Source organism: Oncorhynchus gorbuscha, linkage group LG07 (genome assembly GCF_021184085.1).
Source record: "Oncorhynchus gorbuscha isolate QuinsamMale2020 ecotype Even-year linkage group LG07, OgorEven_v1.0, whole genome shotgun sequence".
Lineage (NCBI taxonomy): Eukaryota > Metazoa > Chordata > Actinopteri > Salmoniformes > Salmonidae > Oncorhynchus > Oncorhynchus gorbuscha.
Genome location: NC_060179.1, coordinates 59,426,451 through 59,449,982, shown reverse-complemented (window position 1 = coordinate 59,449,982; position 23,532 = coordinate 59,426,451). Strand labels below are relative to the sequence as shown.

At 44.4% G+C, this 23,532-nt stretch overlaps 1 protein-coding gene across 3 annotated transcripts in view; it reads left to right on the top strand.

Moving 5' to 3' along the window:
- LOC124040122 (myosin-16-like) overlaps positions 1-22,152 on the top strand; it is a 50,164-nt gene extending 28,012 nt beyond the window's left edge. For all 3 annotated transcript variants that reach the window (XM_046356984.1, XM_046356986.1, XM_046356985.1), the window contains 17 exons: positions 2,668-2,724; positions 11,440-11,526; positions 11,697-11,942; positions 12,130-12,247; positions 13,381-13,508; positions 13,788-13,984; positions 14,454-14,586; positions 14,731-14,947; positions 18,233-18,369; positions 18,876-18,979; positions 19,345-19,537; positions 19,783-19,986; positions 20,201-20,326; positions 20,517-20,687; positions 20,838-21,038; positions 21,175-21,321; positions 21,516-22,152. In XM_046356984.1, the coding sequence (XP_046212940.1) occupies positions 2,668-2,724; positions 11,440-11,526; positions 11,697-11,942; positions 12,130-12,247; positions 13,381-13,508; positions 13,788-13,984; positions 14,454-14,586; positions 14,731-14,947; positions 18,233-18,369; positions 18,876-18,979; positions 19,345-19,537; positions 19,783-19,986; positions 20,201-20,326; positions 20,517-20,687; positions 20,838-21,038; positions 21,175-21,321; positions 21,516-21,671 (2,622 nt within the window). In that variant the 3' untranslated portion in view covers positions 21,672-22,152. The remainder of the gene's footprint in view (positions 1-2,667; positions 2,725-11,439; positions 11,527-11,696; positions 11,943-12,129; positions 12,248-13,380; positions 13,509-13,787; positions 13,985-14,453; positions 14,587-14,730; positions 14,948-18,232; positions 18,370-18,875; positions 18,980-19,344; positions 19,538-19,782; positions 19,987-20,200; positions 20,327-20,516; positions 20,688-20,837; positions 21,039-21,174; positions 21,322-21,515) is intronic.
- Positions 22,153-23,532: the final 1,380 nt, after the last annotated feature.

Sequence of the window (23,532 nt, the reverse complement as noted above, 5' to 3'; positions counted from 1 at the left end):
CCGAGGAACTTAAAACGTTCCACCTTCTCCACTACTGTCCGGTCGATGTGGATAGGGGATGCACCCTCTGCTGTTTCCTGAAGTCCACGATCATCTCCTCTGTTTTGTTGACATTGAGTGTGAGGTTATTTTCCAGACACCACACTCCGATGGCACCATGTGGGGTCCCAGTGTTGAGGATCAGCGGGATGGAGATGTTATGTCCTATCCTCACCACCTGGGGGCGGCCCGTCAGGAAGTCCAGGACCCAGTTGCACAGGGCGGGGTCGAGACCCAGGGTCTCGAGCTTAATGACAAGTTTGGAGGGTGTTAAATGCTGAGCTGAGCTGTAGTCGATGAACAGCATTCTTACATAGGTATTCCTCTTGTCCAGATGGGTTAGGGCAGTGTGCATTGTGATTGTGATTGCGTCGTCTGTGGACCTACTGGGGCGGTAAGCAAATTGGAGTGGGTCTAGGGTGTAAGGTAGGGTGGAGGTGATATGGTCCTTGACTAGTCTCTCAAAGCACTTCATGATGACGGAAGTGAGTGCTACTGGGCGATAGTCATTTAGCTCAGTTACCTTAGCTTTCTTGGGATCAGGAACCATGGTGGCCCTCTTGAAGCATGTGGGAACAGCAGACTGGGACGAAGATTGATTGAATGTCTGTAAACACACCAGCCAGCTGGTCTGCGCATGCTCCGAGGGCGCAGCTAGGGATGCCGTCTGGGTCGGCAGCCTTGCGAGGGTTAACACGTTAAAATGTTTTACTCACGTTGGCCACAGAGGAGAGCCAGCAGGTTTTGGTAGCGGGCCGTGTCGGTGGCACTGTATTGTCCTCAAAGCGAGCAAATAAGTTATTTAGTTTGACTGGGAGCAAGACATCATGGCCCACGACAAGGCTGGTTGTCTTTTTGTAGTCCGTGATTGACTGTAGACCCTGCCACATACCTCTTGTCTGAGCTGTTGAATTGCAACTCTACTTTGTCTCTATACTGATGCTTAGCTTGTTTGATTGCCTTGCGGAGGGAATAGCTAAACTGTTTGTATTCGGTCATGATTTTGTTCACCTTGCCCTGATTAAAAGCAATGGTTTGTGCTTTCAGTTTTGTGCGAATGCTGCCATCAATCCACGGTTTCTGGTTGGGGAAGGTTAGCACCCTGCATCCCACTCCTAGCTTTCCTCTGAAGCTATGTAAGGTTGGTCCTTGATGGGAGACCAGATGCTGCTGGAAGTGGTGATCGAGTGCCAGTAGGAGGCACTCTTTCCTCTGGTCTAAAAATAATATCTCAATGCCCCTGGGCAGTGGTTGGGGACATTGCCCTGTGTAGGACGCCATTTTTCAGATGGAATGTTAAACGGGTGTCTTGTCTCGCTGTGGTCACTAAAGATCCCATGGCACTTATTGTGAGAGTATGGTGTTAAACCCGGTGTCTTGGCTAAATTTCCAATTTGGCCCTCATGGTCACCTAATAATCCCCAGCTTCCAATTGGCTCATTCTTCCTCTCTCCTGTAGCTATTCCCCAGGTCATTGCTGTACATGAAAATAAGTTCTCAGTTAATTTACCTAGTAAAATAAGGGTTTAAAAAAGGAGTGTGATTGAGATATTGAAAGTTATGACCCTGCCTGTGTGTGTAGAGTGTGGAACTTTGTTTGGTGTTTCCCCAAGTCTCTGCGTTTTGTGGTTAGTAGTGAGAGAGTTGGCTGTGTGTGTGTGTGTGTGTGTGTGTGTGTGTGTGTGTGTGTGTGTGTGTGTGTGTGTGTGTGTGTGTGTGTGTGTGTGTGTGTGTGTGTGTGTGTGTGTGTGTGTGTGTGTGTGTGTGTGTGTGTGTGTGTGTGTGTCCTGGGGCTATACGGTACATGTTAGACACACTTCCTGACACTGAGACAAGATGGAGCTGTAGATACCACAGAACATGACATGACTTGGAGCCTGAAGACTGCAATGTTTAGAAACTCTAGCAATACGTTTGTGTCAAAAGGGCTTAAACAACCTGTGTGTCAGTGAATTGAGTTATGATATTGGGAAAACTGAAATGTACTTAGAGATCCATTAGTGTGATAAGAAGCTGCATGACATTGCATCTATACTGAAGCAATAATAGCCTACAATTGTATGTCATAGATGTCATATATTAATGATAAAAGTGCAATAAATCATTCAGCTATAGTAACAATTATAATATAATCAAATATTGCAACACGAACCCGATAATTCCATGAAGTGAAATCCTTCATTACTGTCCCACCCGTTGGGCCGCCATGTATGAATTAAAGATGATGTAAAATGACAGTTGATATTCTCTGTTGAGCTGACTGACCTGATATGAAAGCCCAGTCCCATGCAGACTCAGTCTGAGGGTCAGAGTAGAAATAATGATGGAGGCTACTGCTGCTGCTGACATTCCTGCTGTGAAGAAAGAAAACCACTGGCATGCTGAACCAACCCAGGGAGAAATACAGAGAATGAGAATATCTCTCACCACAAACCTACTGCCCTGAAATAGCTAACCAACAACGGGGTAGTGCCTCTTATTTGCCCAGACAAAACGTTGTATTTCTGCAGACTATGTAGGTTTACTGGGACAATGGGAATTATTCAAATCTGTCAGAAAGTTGCAGTGATTCTATGAAATGCTAGCACATGCATGTAATGAGGACAATGCTCTCTCGGCTCTCTGTAGGTCCGTACCGAGGAGCTGGAGGAGGAACTGGAGACAGAAAGAACCATGAGAGCCAAGGTACAGTACATCTGTCACTGATCCAGTACTGTAACCCCTACATTATCACCTAACTCTATCAAACCTATTGCATCCATAACTCACTGGAGTTGGGCTGTCATTAGTGTTATAGGGGTGTGTGCTAGAGTTAGCGTTATGTTTGGAGGTGCTGTGGCCAGTACTGCGGTCTACTGTGGTCAGTGCAAGGCATGTCCTGCTGTCTACTGTGGTTAGTGCAAGGCATGTCCTGAACTGTCCGAGTGAATGTTTGTGGTGTTGGATGGCGGAGCTTCCTGAGGGAGAGTCCTGTATCACATATCAGTCAAAGACTAGAGCAGTCCAAGGTGCTGTGGGATGAGAGAGATGAGCTTTGCCCGGCAGTAATACTCTGAGATGTGGTGCAGCTAGGAGTTGTCATAGGATTGAAACCTTGGAAGGGAAGTCAAGGAGAGAGAAGGAGGAATATTTATTTTAAATTTTATTTCACCTTTATTTAACCAGGTAGGCTAGTTGAGAACAAGTTCTCATTTGCAACTGCGACCTGGCCAAGATAAAGCATAGCAGTGTGAACAGACAACACAGAGTTACACATGGAGTAAACAATTAACAAGTCAATAACACAGTAGAAAAAAAGGGGAGTCTATATACAATGTGTGCAAAAGGCATGAGGAGGTAGGCGAATAATTACAATTTTGCAGATTAACACTGGAGTGACAAATGATCAGATGGTCATGTACAGGTAGAGATATTTGTGTGCAAAAGAGCAGAAAAGTAAATAAATAAAAACAGTGTGGGGATGAGGTAGGTGAAAATGGGTGGGCTATTTACCAATAGACTATTTACAGCTGCAGCGATCGGTTAGCTGCTCAGATAGCTGATGTTTGAAGTTGGTGAGGGAGATAAAAGTCTCCAACTTCAGCGATTTTTGCAATTCGTTCCAGTCACAGGCAGCAGAGTACTGGAACGAAAGGCGGCCGAATGAGGTGTTGGCTTTAGGGATGATCAGTGAGATACACCTGCTGGAGCGTGTGCTACGGATGGGTGTTGCCATCGTGACCAGTGAACTGAGATAAGGCGGAGCTTTACCTAGCATGGCCTTGTAGATGACCCCGGAGCCAGTGGGTCTGGCGATGAATATGTAGCGAGGGCCAGCCGACTAGAGCATACAAGTCGCAGTGGTGGGTGGTATAAGGTGCTTTAGTGACAAAACGGATGGCACTGTGATAAACTGCATCCAGTTTGCTGAGTAGAGTGTTGGAAGCAATTTTGTAGATGACATCGCCGAAGTCGAGGATCGGTAGGATAGTCAGTTTTACTAGGGTAAGCTTGGCGGCGTGAGTGAAGGAGGCTTTGTTGCTGTTTTTGTGCTGGTCGAGGGCAGTCAGGTCTCGAGTGAACCAAGGGCTGTATCTGTTCTTAGTTCTGCATTTTTTGAACGGAGCATGCTTATCTAAAATGGTGAGGAAGTTACTTTTAAAGAATGACCAGGCATCCTCAACTGACGGGATGAGGTCAATGTCCTTCCAGGATACCCGGGCCAGGTCGATAAGAAAGGCCTGCTCACAGAAGTGTTTTAGGGAGCGGTTGACAGTGATGAGGGGTGGTCGTTTGACTGCGGCTCCGTAGCGGATACAGGCAATGAGGCAGTGATCGCTGAGATCCTGGTTGAAGACAGCGGATGTGTATTTGGAGGGCCAGTTGGTCAGGATGACGTCTATGACGGTGCCCTTGCTTACAGAGTTAGGGTTGTACCTGGTGGGTTCCTTGATGATTTGTGTGAGATTGAGGGCATCTAGCTTAGATTGTAGGACTGCCGGGGTGTTAAGCATATCCCAGTTTAGGTCACCTAACAGAACAAACTCTGAAGCTAGATGGGGGGCAATCAATTCACAAATGGTGTCCAGGGCACAGCGGGGGGTCGGTAGCAGGCGGCAACAGTGAGAGACTTATTTCTGGAGAGAGTAATTTTCAAAATTAGTAGTTCGAACTGTTTGGGTATGGACCTGGAAAGTATGACATTACTTTGCAGGCTATCTCTGCAGTAGACTGCAACTCCTCCCCCTTTGGCAGTTCTATCTTGACGGAAGATGTTATAGTTGGGTATGGAAATCTATGAATTTTTGGTGGCCTTCCTGAGCCAGGATTCAGACACGGCAAGGACATCAGGGTTAGCAGAGTGTGCTAAAGCTTCTGATGTTGACATGCATGAAACCAAGGCTTTTTCGATCACAGAAGTCAACAAATGAGGGTGCCTGGGGACATGCAGGGCCTGGGTTTACCTCCACATCACCCGCGGAACAGAGAAGGAGTAGTATGAGGGTGTGGCTAAAGGCTATCAAAACTGGTCGCCTAGAGCGTTGGGGACAGAGAATAAGAGGAGCAGGTTTCTGGGCATGGTAGAATATATTCAGGGCATAATGCGCAGACAGGGGTATGGTGGGGTGCGGGTACAGCGGAGGTAAGCCCAGGCACTGGGTGATGATGAGAGAGGTTGTATCTCTGGACATGCTGGTTGTAATGGGTGAGGTCACCGCATGTGTGGGAGGTGGGACAAAGGAGGTATCAGGGGTATGAGGAGTGGAACTAGGGGCTCCATTGTGAACTTAAACAATGATAACTAACCTGAGCAACAGTATACAAGGCATATTGACATTTGAGAGAGACATACAGCGAGGCATACAGTAATCACAGGTGTTGAATTGGGAAAGCTAGCTAAAACAGTAGGTGAGACAACAGCTAATCAGCTAGCACAACAACAGCAGGTAAAATGGCGTTGACTAGGCAACGGGGCCGACAGATAAAACAAACAAGCAGAATGGAGTACCGTGATTAATGGACAGTCCAGCGTGCATCAGCTATGTAGCCAGCTATGATCAGTGTCCAGGGGGCAGCGGTGGATGGGGCAGGGAAGCTGGACTGGCGAGTGTTATCCATGTTAAAAAACTAACAATGACTAAATAGCTTGTAGTTAGTTAGCTGGTTAGCTTCTGGAGGTTCTTGAGTGTGTTCTAAAAATGAAAAATAATAGCGATTCTGTATCACATTGGGTGAGGCAGGTTTCCGGAAGGTATAAACAAATTAAAAAATCGGAAAGAGAAAGTACATATGGGTCCAGTGAGTGTTTGGGACGCGGCGATGCAGACGGTTAGCATGCCTGTGCTAACAAGCTAACAGTTAGCAGGCCGGAGTAAAGGTAGCAGTTAGCGGACCTGGGCTAAACAAGCTAGCAGTTCGCGGGCCGAATTAGCAAGCAAGGAGATAGCAAGGGCGAGAGAGTTAGCCTTTGGGGGATGTCGCGATGGGGTGAGTCTGTTTAGTCCTCTTCATGCGGTGACATCGATAGACCGGTCGTGGGCCCGGGTATTGTAGCCCAGGAGTATGCTACGGTGGTAAGCACAGGTGCTCTGGCCGGGCTAGCTTCAAGCTAAGTGGGTGGAAACGCTAGCCAGGAGTAATCATCCGGGGTTGCGGTTTAGCTCGATAGCTAGTTGTGAAGATCCAGCTGAAAAATGTTCCGTTTGCGGTGGGAATCCGGGGATAAAAAATAAATAGGTCCGTTATGCTCTGGTTAGCGTCACGTTCTTCGAACTGGCGAGAGCTTTCCAAGCTAAAGGTTAGCTGATGACCGGTTAGCTGAAGACCGCTAGCATAGCTGGTGGTTAGCTGGCTAGCTTCAGTTGAGGGGTTCCGGTTCCGAAGTAAATATAAATAGCTAATAATATAAGTAGCTACATTGGGTGAGGCGGGTTGCAGGAGAGTATTTGGAAGCTTAGGTTTAGCAAAATGTTTTTAAAGATATGCGAAGAAAAATATGTAAAACGAAAAAGAAACGATATATACAGGGGACACGATACGACAGGACGACTTACTGCTACGGCATCTTGAATACTGGGGAAGGGAGTTAGGTTTGGAGAATGAAATAGAGAAGAATCAGTAAGGTGAGAGGTTGATTTCAGACAGGAAGGGTAGTGGAGGGTTCAGTTGGAGTAGGGAAGTGGGATTGAGGCAAATGGGAGTGACGGGGTTTGGGGGACCTGGTGTTTGGCATGCTGGTGGGGTAAATAGGTCTGTCCCGTGCCTCTGGTGGTTACCCCAAATCAGCTGCACCTGTGATAATAAATGAGAGGAAAGCCCTGGTGTTTCTGGTTAACTCACAGAGCAGCCCCGGAGGCAAACAGAGCCCCTACATCCGACCATTCCAAACACGCATGAAGACACAAATGGACACACACACACACACACACACACACACACACACACACACACACACACACACACACACACACACACACACACACACACACACACACACACACACACACACACACACACACACACACACACACACACACACACACACACACACACACTCCTCCGCACGAGCGTGACAGAAGTAATGGACAAGGATCATTTTTTCGCTCTCCTTCTTCAGTATACCAAGGTGGCCAAAAGGCATCTGGTATATTTGTATGTTAAGGATATAAACAGGGTTTAAAACTCTGAGCTTAGTCCATGTCAAACCAATCCCTTGTAGAAGAGAAGATTGTTCACTTAACAGTAGGAGATTGTTAACCCCTTCTTATGTGAAACGAGACTTGAGTTTTGTGTGTATTTTAGAGGGACCGACCCTGCTGCGATTCCACTGTGGCAATAAGCAGGCCAGAGATAGAAACATACATTTTTCATCCTCACTGGTGGTGAATGGAGTGACATCCAGTCCCTTTAGGCTGTTTGCACACTTCTTCCCTAGCTCTGGGTGGCACACACACACACTGGGTGGTATACTTAACTAATAGCCCTGTGCTCCCCCTGCCTCCTATTAAAGCCAGCAGAGTGTGAGAGAGACAGGCAGAGACTTGTAAAGCTTTATCTCAGTGTCTCTAACACACATACCAGCGCTGCAGACAGGCTATCCATTGTCTGGCTCAGCTCAGGTAGGGAGAGATGAGGAGATAGTGCCGGCACTATCTCCTGGTACTGTTTTCCATGGAATCTTCTCCCCAGTGGAATGTCGGACACACACACATGCTCACCCAAACTCCCGGACACTCTCATGCAAACAAGAGTTGTCTGCCATTCCACATGGACTAAGACAAAACTGACCTTCCTTTAACCTCTGTCGTTTACAACAGAAAGGGAACGGTTGTGAAGTGTATTGAGCTGAAGAAGCTGTTGACACTGTCCATGGACTGGACGAGAGTGATGACAGAAACAGGTCGGAGGTCAGAGTGCATGGGCTAGACAGAGATAGGGAGCTATAGTGGTAGAGTGGGGAGGGGTGAGTGCACAGGAAACTGAAAGATGAGATCCCTCTGCTTGGTTGGAGCTGAAATGAGATTAGTCTGTTTTCACTTTGAGCGCTGATTAACCATGTCAAGAGGAAGCCCATACAGAGAATACATAATGTAGAATATCAGGAAGCAGGCACAAATACTGTACATGGACAAACACACTTGGCTTTGAGGTAGTGTGGCCTAACAAACACTACCAGTGGACTGAAGCTTTAACCTTCTACTGCAGTGTGCTACATCAGAGTGTTTCTTAGTAGTCTTTAACAAATCTACTTTGAAACAAAAGTGTACACCTCACACACATGGTTATGGTCTTAAGAAAAGATAACTGTTCCATGTCAGATATAGAGTTGAAATATTCCATTTTGAGTTTGCATCCCATTATGACACTTTATACACAGTTGAAGTAGGAAGTTTACATACACCTTAGCCAAATACATATAAACTCAGTTTTTCACAATTCCTGACATTTAATCCTAGTAAAAATGTCCTGTCTAAGGTCAGTCACCACTTCATTTTAAGAATGTGAAATGCGAGAACAATAGTAAAGAAAATAATTTATTTCAGCTTTTATTTCTTTCATTACATTCCCAGTGGGTCAGAAGTTTACATACACTCAATTAGTATTTGGTAGCATTGCCTTTACATTGTTTAACTTGTGTCAAACGTTTCGGGTCGAGTTCCACAAGTTTCCCACAATAAGTTGGGTGAATTGTGACCCATTCCTCCTGACAGAGCTGGTGTAACCGAGTCAGGTTTGTAAGCCTCATTGCTCGCACAAGCTTTTTCAGTTCTGCCCACAAATGTTCTATAGGATTGAGGTCAGGGCTTTGTGATGGCCACTCCAATACCTTGACTTTGTTGTCCTTAAGCCTTTTTGCCACAACTTTGGAAGTATGCTTGGGGTCATTGTCCATTTGGAAGACCCATTTGCAACCAAGCTTTAACCTCCTGACTGATGTCTTGAGATGTTGCTTCAATATATCCACCTAGTCTTCCCTGCCATCTATTTTGTGAAGTGCACCAGCCCCTCCTGCAGCAAAGCACCCCACAACGTGATGCTGCCACCCCCTTGCTTGTCACGGTCATCGTAAGGAGCAGACCAAAATGCAGCGGGGTATGTGTTGATGATTTTTTTCATTAAAGAGAGCACTGAACACTGAATACAAACTATACAAAACAATAAACGAATAACGACCGTGAAGCTATAATGAGAACTGTGCTGAACACAAGCAACTAACATAGACAATCACCCACCACCCAAAATGACAAAACAGGCTACCTAAATATGGCTCCAAATCAGAGACAACGACTAACACCTGCCTCTGATTGAGAACCATATCAGGCCAAACATAGAAACAGACAAACTAGACATCCAATATAGAATGCCCACTCAGATCACACCCTGACCAAACAAAACATAGAAACATACAAAGCAAACTACGGTCAGGGTGTGACATTGCCTCACGTTGGGATGGTGCTCTTCGGCTTGCAAGCCTCCCCCTTTTTCTTCCAAACATAACGATGGTCATTATGGCCAAACAGTTCTATTTTTGTTTCATCAGACCAGATGACATTTCTCCAAAAAGTACCATCTTTGTCCCCATGTGCAGTTGCAAACCGTAGTCTGGCTTTTTTATGGTGGTTTTGGAGCAGTGGCTTCTTCCTTGCTGAGTGGCCTTTCTGGTTATGTCGATATAGGACTCGTTTTACTGTGGATATAGATACTTTTGTACCTGTTTCCTCCAGCATCTTCACAAGGTCCTTTGCTGTTGTTCTGGGATTGATTTGCACTTTTCGCACCAAAGTATGTTCATCTCTAGGAGACAGAACGTGTCTCCTTCCTGAGCGGTATGATGGCTGCGTGGTCCCATGGTGTTTATACTTGCGTATTATTGTTTGTACAGATGAACGTGGTACCTTCAGACGTTTGGAAATTGCTCCCAAGGATGAACCAGACTTGTGGAGGTCTACATTTTTTTTCTGAGGTCTTGGCTGATTTATTTGAATTTTCCCATGAAGTTAAGCAAAGAGGCACTGAGTTTGAAGGTAGCCCTTGAAATACATCCACAGGTACACCTCCAATTGACTCAAATGATGTCAATTAGCCTATCAGAAGCTTCTAAAGCCATGACGTCATTTTCTGGAATTTTCCAAGCTGTTTAAAGGCACAGTCAACTTAGTGTATGTAAACTTCTGAACCACTGGAATGGTGATACAGTGAATAATAAAAGTGAAATAATCTGTCTGTAAACAATTGTTGGAAAATTGACTTGTGTCATGCACAAAGTAGATGTCCTAACTGACTTGACAAAAGTACAGTTTGATATTAACAAGACATTTGTGGAGTGGTTGAAAAACGAGTTTATGACTCCAACCTAAGTGTATGTTAACTTCCGACTTCAACTGTACATCACAGAAGACTGAAATATAACAAAAAACTGTTTGACATAGAAACACCAGATATTTGTCGTTTAAAAAAAATTATACTTTTTTTTGTATGAAAAACATTTCTATGAAAAACATTTAGAACATTCCATCCACGAGGCCACTGGGACATTTGACTGGAGGAAAGGGCTACAGACCCTCTCAACATTCACAACAGCTTTAAAACAGCAGTAAAAGATCAACATAAAACCAACAACAGCGTTCAACTGGAACATCTAAAGCTTTGATTGTTTGTGCATTTCACGGCCATATGTTTCAGAGTACTATAACCGTTACATGTGTTTGCCTTGTTTTAAAATGGAAATGCCTCAAGTTTTAGATAAACATCACCCAAGCCTGTCGTTGCCACTCTGATTGTGATTGTCCTTTGAAGATTACATTTATGGAGTTGATGCTTAGTCTGGTCTAGCACAACATAGATTTTTATATAGACATTTAAATCATTTACACTTCTCTACCTGGAAACACAGAGATGGTAGTAGCTACTGTAGATGACCAAGAAAGAGTCGCCGCTCAATATTTGGACTTTGCAATGGATGCTCCTCCCTGCTGTTCGCTGATCCTGACCTCTGAACCCTGTGGAGGTCACTTCCTGTTGGTGTCTTTCAACCACAGAAATCCCCAGGACGTGGGATCATTTTGGTGGGTCCAGATCGAATCTGCAGGGATGTTTACGTACCAACATCTTTACAGTGTTTCCAGCATATTTAATGAATAAAACTGCAGCTATCAATGCTTTGTCGCTTTAGATGCTCTCCGGCTGTTACATAGATGACCACAGTTGGTTTACACAAGGAAGATATAACCCACCGACAAGAGTCTCACTTTGATGATGTCACTGTGTGTGGAGAGGATACTGTTTGTGATAAACTGAGCCGGATCTGTTTCTGACACAATTGCACCCAGAAACAAATCTCGCATGAGCACTGGCCTCTAGCCAACTAATTTGTAATTGTTAAGTCTATTATGAGACACTACAAATGACTTTGTTTTGTAGGTGGAGAAGCAGAGAGCTGATCTGACCAGAGAACTGGATGACCTTACTGACCGACTGGAGGAGGCAGGGGGAGCCACAGCTTCACAGGTACACATGCAGACAAACACACTCTAGCATGTAACCCTGAGATGTATTGGCACTTCACATGTCACTCCATTTGACCAGTAATGGGAGGAATGTAACAGTAATCATAGCCATTGTAAATGAGATGACTAGCTTTGACCTTCCCCTCTCACTCCCTCCATCACTCCCCTCAGATTGAAGTAAATAAAAAGCGGGAGGCGGAGCTCCAGCGTCTGAGAAGGGACTTGGAGGAGTCTTCTATCCAATCAGAGGCCCTGGCTGCGTCTCTAAGGAAGCGTCATGGTGATGCGATGGCAGAGCTGGGAGAGCAGTGTGAGAGTCTCCAGAGGACCAGGGCCAAGCTGGACAAGGAGAAACAGAGTCTACGCATGGAGTTGGAGGACCTTGCTGCCTCACTGGACACCCTGCAGAAAGTCAGGGTTAGTCACACCTCGGATGGGAAGGCTGTCCCTGAGAGTTATCGATTCGTTCTATCACAGTGACCCACATCAAGCTTTTGGAGGTGTCTTGTAAAACATTTCACACTCTAAAAAGAATCAGCCATGTGAGTGCCTATGTAATATGGCCAAAGCGCCTAGAAATGCCATGTTTTCATCTTATCACCAGATGTCGACAGACAGCCAGCTGAGGAAGCTGGAGGAGCAGCTCTCTGAGGCCAACACCAGAGGAGACGATCTGCAGAAAGCCCTGACTGAGGTCAACGTAGCCAGGAACAGACTAACAGGTGCACGTACAAGTGCAAACACACAACCTCGCACACACAACCAAGTAAAAGCTCAAAGCCTTTGGCGTGTCTCCAATGTTCAGTTCAATCGGGTTTAACCCTCTACTTGGCTTAGAGTGCAGAGTACAAATACTCACACAAACAGATTGAACAGAGTTAGTCAGCACTAGGACTGTAGACACAGATCGAACAGGGCTGTGGTGCAACAAAGACCTTATGACACAGTCTTGAGTTTAGACCAACTGGCCTACCGCCAGCCAAACTCAGTTCAGCCCAGTCCAGTGCTGAGCAATGGGAAACAGACACACTAGAAGAAACTACATCATTTACAGCTTCTCCACTATTGGCCTCAGATGGCCTTGAATGCGGCAGGGGAAATATCATTAAGTATCATATAAAGTGCTGTCATGAATTCCGTGAAGAGTCCTCTCTTTTGTCTTTGCTCTGTGTATTAAAAAAATCACTGTGAGCATAGCTATCATATGTGTGTGTTTGTGTGTTTATATCAGTTAGCTGTATGGTAAAAGTGCTGAATCTTGTACAAACCCAGTTGGCCACATCAGTTTTGACCAAGTCGGTCTCTGTCCCCTGTATGTTCTGGTCGTTGATAACACACCTGGGCCTAGATTCAATCAGATCAAGCATTCACCCGCGATAGAAGACACCCTCAAAGATGATATTTTGGTGGTGTCAAAGGTGTAACGTTAGAGATATCACAACGGTGAGCGGCTGCTTGTGTGGTCAGTCACGAAGCCACACCCATCCCACTTGCGTTAGATGTTCAGAACAGGAAAGTGTAGGGTCTATAAAAAGTAATGACACTCAAATTGAAAATCATGAAACCAAATATTGAGGATTTCTATCAGCCTAATTGAGGTGTAGATTACGCATTCCAGTGTTTGAACTAAAGAAGGCTGCATGGGATTTCCCTTAATGTGACTCCATGCAACCAAAGGCAAAGTCCGCTTTAGGTAAATGCTGCAAGCCGCTTGTGGATTTGACTGCTCTAGCGCAGTTCGACCCCCGACACTGCCGGGGGAAAAAAACGCTATGCGGGTGTCGGCTGGCACAGATCTGATAGAATCTAGCCCCTGGTTGTGTCTCTAACTTGTCTTCTCTCTGTGTGATGTTAGCCGACAACACAGACCTGGCCAGACAGCTGGAGGAGGCTGAGAGCAGAGCCAGCCAGGTCTGTCGCTCCAAGACCCTGATTGTTACCCAACATGAAGACATCAAGAAACAGATGGACGAGGAGCTTAAGGTAGGACCAGGCAGTGGTGTGTGTGTGCGTGTGTGGGGGGGGTGATGTTTTCAGTTGTGTCAGTAACTGATAAGAATTGAGGAATCTAAGCATCGGAATGACCTCATATCCCAAATATGTGTCCTCCCTACGCACGTTTGATTACGGATCCTTATAGCTTTCAGATGTCTTCGACAGTTTCTGTGCATCTCTCCCCCATTCTAAGCTGGCCCTGGGCAGCAGTCTGGCAGGGCTGCGTCCGGAGTGTGTTACAGTGTGTATCTTTTTCACGGTCCCCAGTCTAAGCTGGCCCTGGCCAGCAGTCTGGCAGGGCTGCGTCAGGAGTGTGAGGTGTTGAAGGAACAGCTAGAGGAGGAGCAGGAGAGCAAGCTGGAGCTGCAGCGTTTCATCTCCAAACTCAACACCGAGGTCACACATTGGAGGACCAGACATGAGGCGGACGCCATACAGCACTTGGACGAACTGGAGGAGACCAAGTAAGACACATACTAGTATACAGAACACACACACACAAATGCAACTGAGCTAGAAGACAAGAAGGGAGAGTTACACCCAAAATCTTGCCTACTTCTTTCTACAACATACTGTGTGCCAATCGTACGACATACTATTTAGATCATACTGCTAAGTAAACATTCACGCAGTAAGCAACAAACATAAAATGCTAGGCTCACCACACTGGGGATGTGTCATGTTTCCCTCCATTCATTTTGCTACAGTCTATCCCCTGATTTTGAGCTGAGTGTTGGCAAACACACATGGGTCTGAAAAGCCGATTCGCTTTTTCAATCGCATGCAGCGAATTGTACTGGATGAAAAGCCAACATTAGTATGACATCCTGGCATCTCTAGCATACTTTCAAAATGTCACATACTACGAGTATGTACAGGTATTGAGACACACTCACACACACCTTCATATCCAGACATTTGTGTGTGTTCCAGGAAGAAGCTGGCGTCTCGGCTCCAGGAGGCTGAGGAGGCGGTGGAGGCCACCCAGGCTAAGTGCTCCTCTCTGGAGAAGACCAAGCAGAGACTCCAGGGAGAGGTGGAGGACCTCTGCATAGACCTGGAGAAGGTAAGAGGACACATTAAAACATGGCAGAGGAGCTGAATAACCTACTTTATCAATGTAATCAATTATTAACTGGTCATAACTGAGAAATGGTAGCTGGCAGGTGATAATGACCAATCCTTCTGCCTTCGTTGTTCTTCCTTCCAGGCTAGTAATTGTGGCCAGGCGCTGGATAAGAAACAGCGCATCTTGGAAAAGCAGCTGGGCGACTGGAGGCAGAAGTGTGAGGAGCTGGTGCTGGAGGTGGAGGGTTGTCAGAAGGAGAGCAGACAGCACGCCACGGAGCTCTTCAAACTGAAGACGGCCCATGAAGAGGCTCTGGAACAGGGAGATGCCCTACGCAGAGAGAACAAGGCCTACCAGGGTGAGGGTTAAATACCACAGTACAAAGCCCTGGAACAAGGCCTACCAGGATCAAATCGAATTTTATTTGTCACATACGCCAAATATAACAAGTGTAGACTTTATCGTGAAATGCTTAGTTACGGGCCCTTTCCTAACAATGCTGTTAAAAAGTAAGAAAATTAATAAATAGATCAAATGAAAATAGTAGTATTAATAGTATTTGGTAGCATTGCCTTTGAGTTGTTTAACTTGGGGCAAACGTTTTGGGAAGCCTTCCACAAGCTTCCCACAATAAGTTGGCTGAATTGTGGCCCATTCCTCTTGGCAGAGCTGGTGTAACGGAGTCAGGTTTCTAGGCCTCCTTGCTCACACACGCTTTTTCACATGTTTTTTCACATGCTTTTTCTTAAGCCATTTTGCCACAACTTTGGAAGTATATTTGGAAGACCCATTTGCGACCAAACTTTATAAATTAACTTAGGGCTAGTCGTCCCGTCAGTGGGACACCTGTTGACAACATCCGGTGAAATTGGAGGGCGCGCAATTAAAATAAATAATCGTAATATTAAACATTTATGAACATATCTTATATCGGTTAAAAGCTTAAATTATGTTTAATCAAACTGCATTGTCCTATTTACAATAGGCTTTACAGCGAAAGCATACCATGCGATTGTTTGAGGACGACACCCCACATCAACATATTTTTCAACCAACACAGGCTTCATAAAATCACAAATAGCGATGAACCTTTCTAGGGCAGGCGTTCCGCTAGCGGAACCCCTCGACAACATTCCGCTGAAAAGACAGCGCGTGAAATTCAAAAATATTATTTTGAAATATTTAACTTTCACACATTAACCTCTTAGAGCAAGATGAGACGCTATATATATATATAAAAACATTCATTACCTTTGACAAGCTTCTTTGTTGGCACTCCTATATGTCCCATAAACATCTCAATTGTGTCTTTTTTTTTCGATTAAATCCATCCATGTATACCCAAAATGTCGATTTATGAAGCCCGTCTGATCCAGGAAAAAACAACTTTCCAAAACGCAACGTAATTTTTTTAAATTAAAAAAGTTGCCTATAAACTTTGACAAAACACTTTAAACTACTTTTGTAAACCAACTTTAGGTATTTTTGGTGAACAGTTTTCCTTGGGGTTTTGCCTGCTACACACGTTCTGTTATAGTCACAGACAAGATTTAACTAGTTTTCGAAACTTCTGAGTGTTTTCTATCCACACATACTAATCATATGCATGTATTATATTCCTGGCATGAGTAGCAGGACGTTGAAATTTTGCGCGATTTTTAACAAAATGTTGAAAAAAAGACCCGATCTTTCAAGTCCAATACAGCAGATGAAAGATACACATCTTGCTAATCTACCCATTGTGTCCGAATTCAAAAATGCTTTACAGCAAAAGCACAACATATGATTATGTTAGGTCATAGCCAAGACACAGCTATTTTTCCAGCCATAGATAGGAGTCACAAAAAGTAGAAATATAGGTAAAATTAATCACTAACCTTTGATGATCTCCATCAGATGACACTCATAGGATATCATGTTACACAATACAAGTATGTTTTGTTCGATAATGTGCATATTTCTATCCAAAAATCTCAGTTTACATTGGCGCCTTATGTGCAGGAATGTTTTGATTCCAAAACATCCGGTGATTTTGCAGAAATACTAATAATAAACATTGATAAAAGATACTAGTGTTATTCACAGAATTAAAGATAGACTTCTCCTTAATGCCACCGCTGTGTCAGATTTCAAAAAAAACTTTACGGAAAAAGCATCATCTGAGAACGGCGCTCAGAACCCAAAACAGCCAGAGGAATATCTGCCATTTTGGAGTGAACATAAATTAGAAATTACACCATAAATATTCACTTACCTTTGATGATCTTCATCAGAAGGCACTCCCAGGAATCCCAGTTCAACAATAAATGACTGATTTGTTCCATAAAGTTCCATCATTTATTTCCAAATAGCCACTTGTTGTTAGCGTATTTAGCCCAGACAAAAACTCGAAATGTTCTGTTACAGTCCTTTAGAAACATGTCAAACGATGTATGGAATCAATCTTTAGGATGTGTTTATCATAAAACATCAATAATGTTCCAATTAGAGAATTCCTTTGTCTTCAGAAAAGCACTGGAATGAGTGTTAACTCTGTCGGGAGCACTCTGCCAGACCACTGACTCAAAGAGGTCTCATGAGCCCCTCCATTATAGTAGAATCCTCATTCAAGTTTCTAAAGATGGTTGACATCTAGTGGAAGTCGTAGGAAGTGCAACTTTATCCATATCTCAATGTGTATTTGGTAGGCCAAGCTTTGAAAAACTACAAACCTCAGATGTCCCACTTCCTGGTTGGATTTTTCTCAGGTTTTCACCTGTCATATGAGTTCTGTTATACTCACAGACATCGTTCAAATGGTTTTAGAAACTTTCTATCCAATACTAATAATAATATGCATATATTAGCATCTGGAACAGAGTAGGAGGCCGTTCACTCTGGGAACGCTATTCATCCAAAAGTGAAAATGCTGCCCCCTATCCCAAAAGGTTAAATAAATCACTTTTTGAAAATCTTTCTCTGTTTGCAATCCCAAGGGTCCCAGCTACAACATGCATGATAATTTTTTCGATAGAATCCTTCTTTATATCCCAAAAAGTCAGTTTAGTTGGCGCCATTGATTTCAGTCATCCACTCGTTCAACATGCAGACAAAGGAATCTAAAAAGATACCACTAAACTTTGTTAAAACAAGCCAAACTACATTTCTATTTAATCCTCAGGTACCCTAAAATGTAAATAAACTATAATATTTCATACAGAAAGAAGTACGTTCAATGGAAAAATAAAATTAGCAAGTTCGAGTCACGCGTCCACAGATTGATTTCCAACTGTGACTCCTGCTACCAAAACTCAAAATTCTTCCTTGTTTTGGAAGAATCAAGCCTGAAACTTGAACAAAGACTGTTGACATGTAGTGGAAGCCATAGGAATTGCAATGTGGAATTGCATAGAAACCATAGCTTTCCATTGAAAGAGCATGGGATCCCAATGTATTGGATGAATCCCGGAACATATTCCAATCTGTGCTTGCGAAACAGTCTTGTAGCTTAGGGTGAGAGATGATACATGTTTAAAGTAATGGAGGCCATTAGGTGTTCTACAGGGCTCTGTTTTAGACACTCTTTTATTCGGGTAAAACATTCTCATGATCTCTCGAGGTGTTTTCTGCGTGACTGAGTTCAACTCTTCTGTCGTTAACTCAGAGGAGATAGTTGACCTGACTGACCAGCTCTCGGATGGAGGCAAGAGTGTCCACGAGCTGCAGAAGACGAAGAAGAAGATAGAGATGGAGAAGGAGGAGCTGCAGGCCTCATTGGAAGAGTCTGAAGCTGCCTTAGAGGTATGGAGGTTACAGTAGGAGGTGGCCATATTGGGTGGAATAAAACAAGTCTACACCAATCATTCCACAACTATTACGTAATATGCATTTAAATGTGTTATCTTAGATCATTGTCACATTCAATATTATTTGATCTCTGTTTACATAAGAGTTAAATTCTCCTCATCGTACGTCATACACAATGTAAGACAGAGGTGTGGAGGTGAAACAGTGTGGCAGCGATGTGGCAGACCTGACAGTGAGTGGGGAGAAAAGGCCCCCAGACAACATGTTTCAATTAGTATTGGCCATTCATGCAGGCCGAGAGCAGACAGATCCCAGCCACTGATAACACTACACCATCAGCTATCTGCTCCTATAATCAGCCTGGCCCTCCAGGGACTGGAATCTTACTAGACAGGAGCCCCCTGGCTACTCGGCATAGATGGTTGATTCACCCACCTCTCTCTACTTTTCTTTCCCTCGCTCACCCACCCGCCCGCTTGCTCCCCCCTCCCCCTCTCCAGGCTGAGGAGACCAAGGTGCTGCGTCTGCATCTGGAACTGTCCCAGGCTAAAGGAGACATGGAGAGGAGACTCCAGGAGAAAGAGGAGGAGTTTGAGGCAGCAAGGTAAGGTACCCACTGTCCATAGAGCTGCATTTTCATTTAAGAAAAATGTGTTTTTCCCCTCTGCCCTTTGTCTTTCTTTTCAACTGAAAGGGATTTATTTTAGGGAATTGTTTTAGCTTTTGGGGGAAATGGCTAACTTCCTGCATTGCAACATATTTTTCCATTGGGAAGAGAGAAAAATATAAAGTTTTCTAATGCTATTCTACACATTTTGCCATTGCATATGGCATGTTCATATGCTATCTAGCGAGGCCCCAACCTCCAGTGGGCAATCCCCCCTACCCGTTCCGTAATCCGGCCCTGCTTCTTCAGTTGATTGCTCTATTGATAACCCCCTCCTCTCTCTCTCTCTCCTCCCCTTCCAGGAAGAGCCACCAGAGGGCGCTGGAGTCCCTTCAGGCCAGTCTGGATGTGGAGGTCAAAGGTCGTGGTGAGGGGTTGAGGGTGAAGAAGAAGCTGGAGTCTGACCTAAATGAGCTGGAAGTACAGGTGGACCTGTTCACCAAGAACAACATAGAGCTCACCAAGAACACAAAGAAGATGCAGCAGCAGATCAAGGTGAGATTCTACACCTCCATCGCTTCTCTCCCTCTCTCTTTTGCTCTCTCGTCCTCCTCATCCCCTTTCTTCCCTTGCTCCTTCCTTTACCCAGTCTCCTCTGCTTGCCCGACTCTTTCTTCAGCATTTCCCTCTCTCTCTCTCTACCTCCTTTTCTCTCCTCTTCCCACCCTCTGAAAGGAGCTGCATACAGAATGTGATTGATTTATTAGTGCATTGACCTCTTCTCTCCTTTTCTTTCTTAGGAACTGCAGGGCCAATTGGAGGAGGAGGTGCGTGGGCAGGAAGAGCGGAGGGAGGAGCAGACCGTGTTGGAGCGACGCTGCCTCCTGCTGGTGAGCGAGGGAGAGGAGACACGTGGTGCGCTGGAGAATGCTGACAGACAACGCAAAACCTTAGAGATTGAGCTTACAGAGACCAACGAGAGGTACAACGACCTCAACAACCAGGTAGAGTACAGATTGCAACACCTTCTGTTCAGTGTTTTATCAATAATAAATCAAATTAAACTGGCTTAGTTACATTATGGACATTAGGCTAAAAGAGCTCAGTTTCTCAATGAATAAACAATGAACAACAGAACTTCAGCCGGTACATGAATCAATCCTCTCCCATGCTAACCTCATGTTGTCATGTTCATGGTGGTTTTGTTTCCTGCTGTAGTTCCAGTCAGCGCTGAGTGGTAGGAGGAAACTGGATGTGGATTTACAGGCACTGCAGCAGGAGCATGAGGAGCTGCAGAATGAACTGAGAGGAGCCAATGACAAGATCAAGAAGGCCAACTGTGAGGTAGGACAATACCGGATTTTTGATCATTAGGATCATTGGTTTTAATTGACTTGTCAATAGAACATTATTTATAAATGTATTTTTTAAAATAAAAATGTATTTCTCAAAGTATCAATACAATACAAATGTACTGTATGTATGCCTGTCTTTGAGAACCAGTGGAATAGAAATTGATGTCCCTTCTCTCCAGGGAGCACGTGTGTCAGAGGAACTGAGGTTAGAGCAGGACCACACCCTGCACATGGAGCGGGTGAAGAAGGGTCTGGAGGCCCAGTTAAAGGACATGGGCACCAGGCTGGACGAGGCTGAGCAGATGGCCCTCAAAGGAGGCAAGAAGATCATCCAGAAACTGGAGGGCAAGGTAAACGCACACACACTCACATATGCTCAAACACTGGTCCTAAACGTTGAAATGGTTGTTTCTGTCGCATTGCCCAGTGTTTCAGGTTTACAGGGAAAAATGGGCATCAAAATGTATATTTTCCTAGACTGACCATGTGTCTGGCTCTAGGTAAAGGAGCTGGAGTCGGAGCTGGACTCGGAGCAGAAGCGTCACGCTGAGACGGTGAAGACGCTGCGTAAGAATGAGCGTCGTCTGAAGGAGCTGCTGTTCCAGTCCGAGGAGGACCAGAAGAACCAACACCGCATGCAGGAACTTGTGGAGAGACTCCAGAACAAGATGAAGGCCTACAAGAGACAAGTAGAGGAGACGGTAAGGCTCGTCTGTCCATCCGTTTCTCTTGCTCCTTCTCCCTTTTCCCATCCTCTCGTTTTCTCTCAGTCTTTCTCATTCCGTTCTCTAGACTCCATATGTTGTCTTTACAACATGACTTGCACCTTTCCTACAGGAGGAGCAGGCCAACATGAACCTCGCTAAGTACAGGAAGACTGTACACGAGTTGGATGATGCTGAAGAAAGGGCAGACATCGCTGAGTCAGCCCTCACCAAGATCAGGACCAAGAACCGCGGTAGCTTCAGCAAGGGATACTCGTCTGTAAGTCCTACAACCTTACCGCATGAACTTGAATTGAAGATAGTCAAATCATCATTAATGTTATCTGTACTGAAACTGTGGGTCACATCTGTGCTTTCAATTTAAAGGAATTCTATGTATTATGTTGAGTTGTTGTTAGTAAAGTAAGTAATCTTAACGCTGATCTGATGTTTCGTTCTCTTGCATGTTTCCAGGGATACAGCACTCCGTACCCCGGGGGGATCGTGAGGTCACCCAGTTCCGTGGGGTCAGAGGGTAGAAGTGAGAAGATCATCAACGATGACAATGACTCGGTCAGCTCCCTCATCCCAGCTTATCTCAACTCCCTGAAGAAACTCATGATAGACTAGCACCTAGGGAGGGAGTCAGTTGGATATACCAAACATTCCAGAGCAAAGAAACATGTACTGTCTTACATATGTAGGATCTTAATTTGAGACAGTTTGCTGCAGCAGGAAACGTGCATTATAATTCATGGACATTTTTGAAGGGGTTGATACATTTTTCATTTGGGCAAATTAAGTCTGACATTTGAAAGTGGAAACTAAACTTTAGAAGACTTTTTAAAATTCAAGAACTACAAGATTGTGTTTCCTGCTGTGCAGGACAATTCTCAAATTAAGATCCTACATTTGTATGTTTTACTTTTAAATCCAAACCAATTTCCCTGCATACATGCAGTGTCAGACATTTCAAAGCAATATTTTTTTCTGGATTTTGTGGTATACAATACATACAGTTGTTGTCAGAAGTTTACATACACCTTAGCCAAATACATTTAAAAACTGTTTTTCACAATTCCTAACATTTAATAATCCTAGTAAAAATAATCTGTTTTAGATTAGTTAGGATCACCCCTTTATTTTAAGAATGTGTAATGTCAGAATAATAGCAGAGACAAATAATTATTTCAGCTTTAATTTCTTTCATCACATTCCCAGTGGGTCAGCAGTTGGCATACACTCCATTACTATTTGGTAGCATTGCCTTTCAATTGTTTAACGTGGATCAAATGTTTTGGGGAGCCTTCCACAAGCTTCCCATAATAAGTTGGGTGAAATTTGGCCCATTCCTCCTGACAGAGCTGGAGTAACGGAGTCAGGTTTGTAGGCCTCCTTGCTCGCCCACACCTTTTCAGTTCTGCCTACAAATTTTCTTTAGGATTGAGGTCAGAGCTTTGTGATGGCCACTCCAATACCTTGACTTTGTTGTCCTTAAGCCATTTTGCCACAACTTTGGAAGTATGCTTGGGGTCATTGTCCATTTGGAAGACCCATTTGCAACCAAGTTAACTTCCTGACTGATGTCTTGAGATGTTGCTTCAATATATCCACATCATTTTCCTACTTCATGATGCAATCTATTTTGTGAAGTGCCCCAGTCCCTCCTGGAGCAAAGCAACCCCACAACATGATGCTGCCACCCCAGTGCTTCACGGTGGGGATGGTGTTCTTCGCCTTACAAGTGTTCCCCTTTTTCCTCAAAACATAACAAAACAATGGTCATTATGGCCAAACAGTTCTATTTTTGTTTCATCAGACCAGAGGACATTTCTCCAAAAAGTACAATCTTTGTCTCCATGTGCAGTTGCAAACCATAGCCTGGCTTTTTTTAATGGCAGTTTTGGAGCAGTGGCTTCTTCCTTGCTGAATGGCCTTTCAGGTTATGTCGATATAGGACTCGTTTTACTGTGGATATAGATACTTTTGTACCGGTTTCCTCCAGCATCTTCACAAGGTCCTTCGCTGTTGTTCTGGGATTGATTTGCTCTTTCCGCACCAAAGTACGTTCATCTCTAGGAGACAGAATGCTTCTCCTTCCTGAGCGGTATGACGGCTGCATGGTCCCATGGTGTTTATACTTGCGTACTATTGTTTGTACAGATGAACGTGGTACCTTCAGACATTTGGAAATTGCTCCCAAGGATGAACCAGTGTTGTGGTCTACTTTTTTTTCTGAGGTCTTGACTGATTTCTTTTGATTTTCCCATGATGTCAAGCAAAGAGGCAGAGTTTGAAGGTAGGCCTTGGAATACATCCACAGGTACACCTCCATTTGACTAAAATGTCAATTAGCCTATCAGAAACGTCTAAAGCCATGACATCATTTTCCGTCATGGCTTTAGCTGTTTAAAAGCACAGTCAACTTAGTGTATGTAAACTTCTGACCCACTGGAATTGTGATAGTGAATTATAAAAGTGAAATAATCTG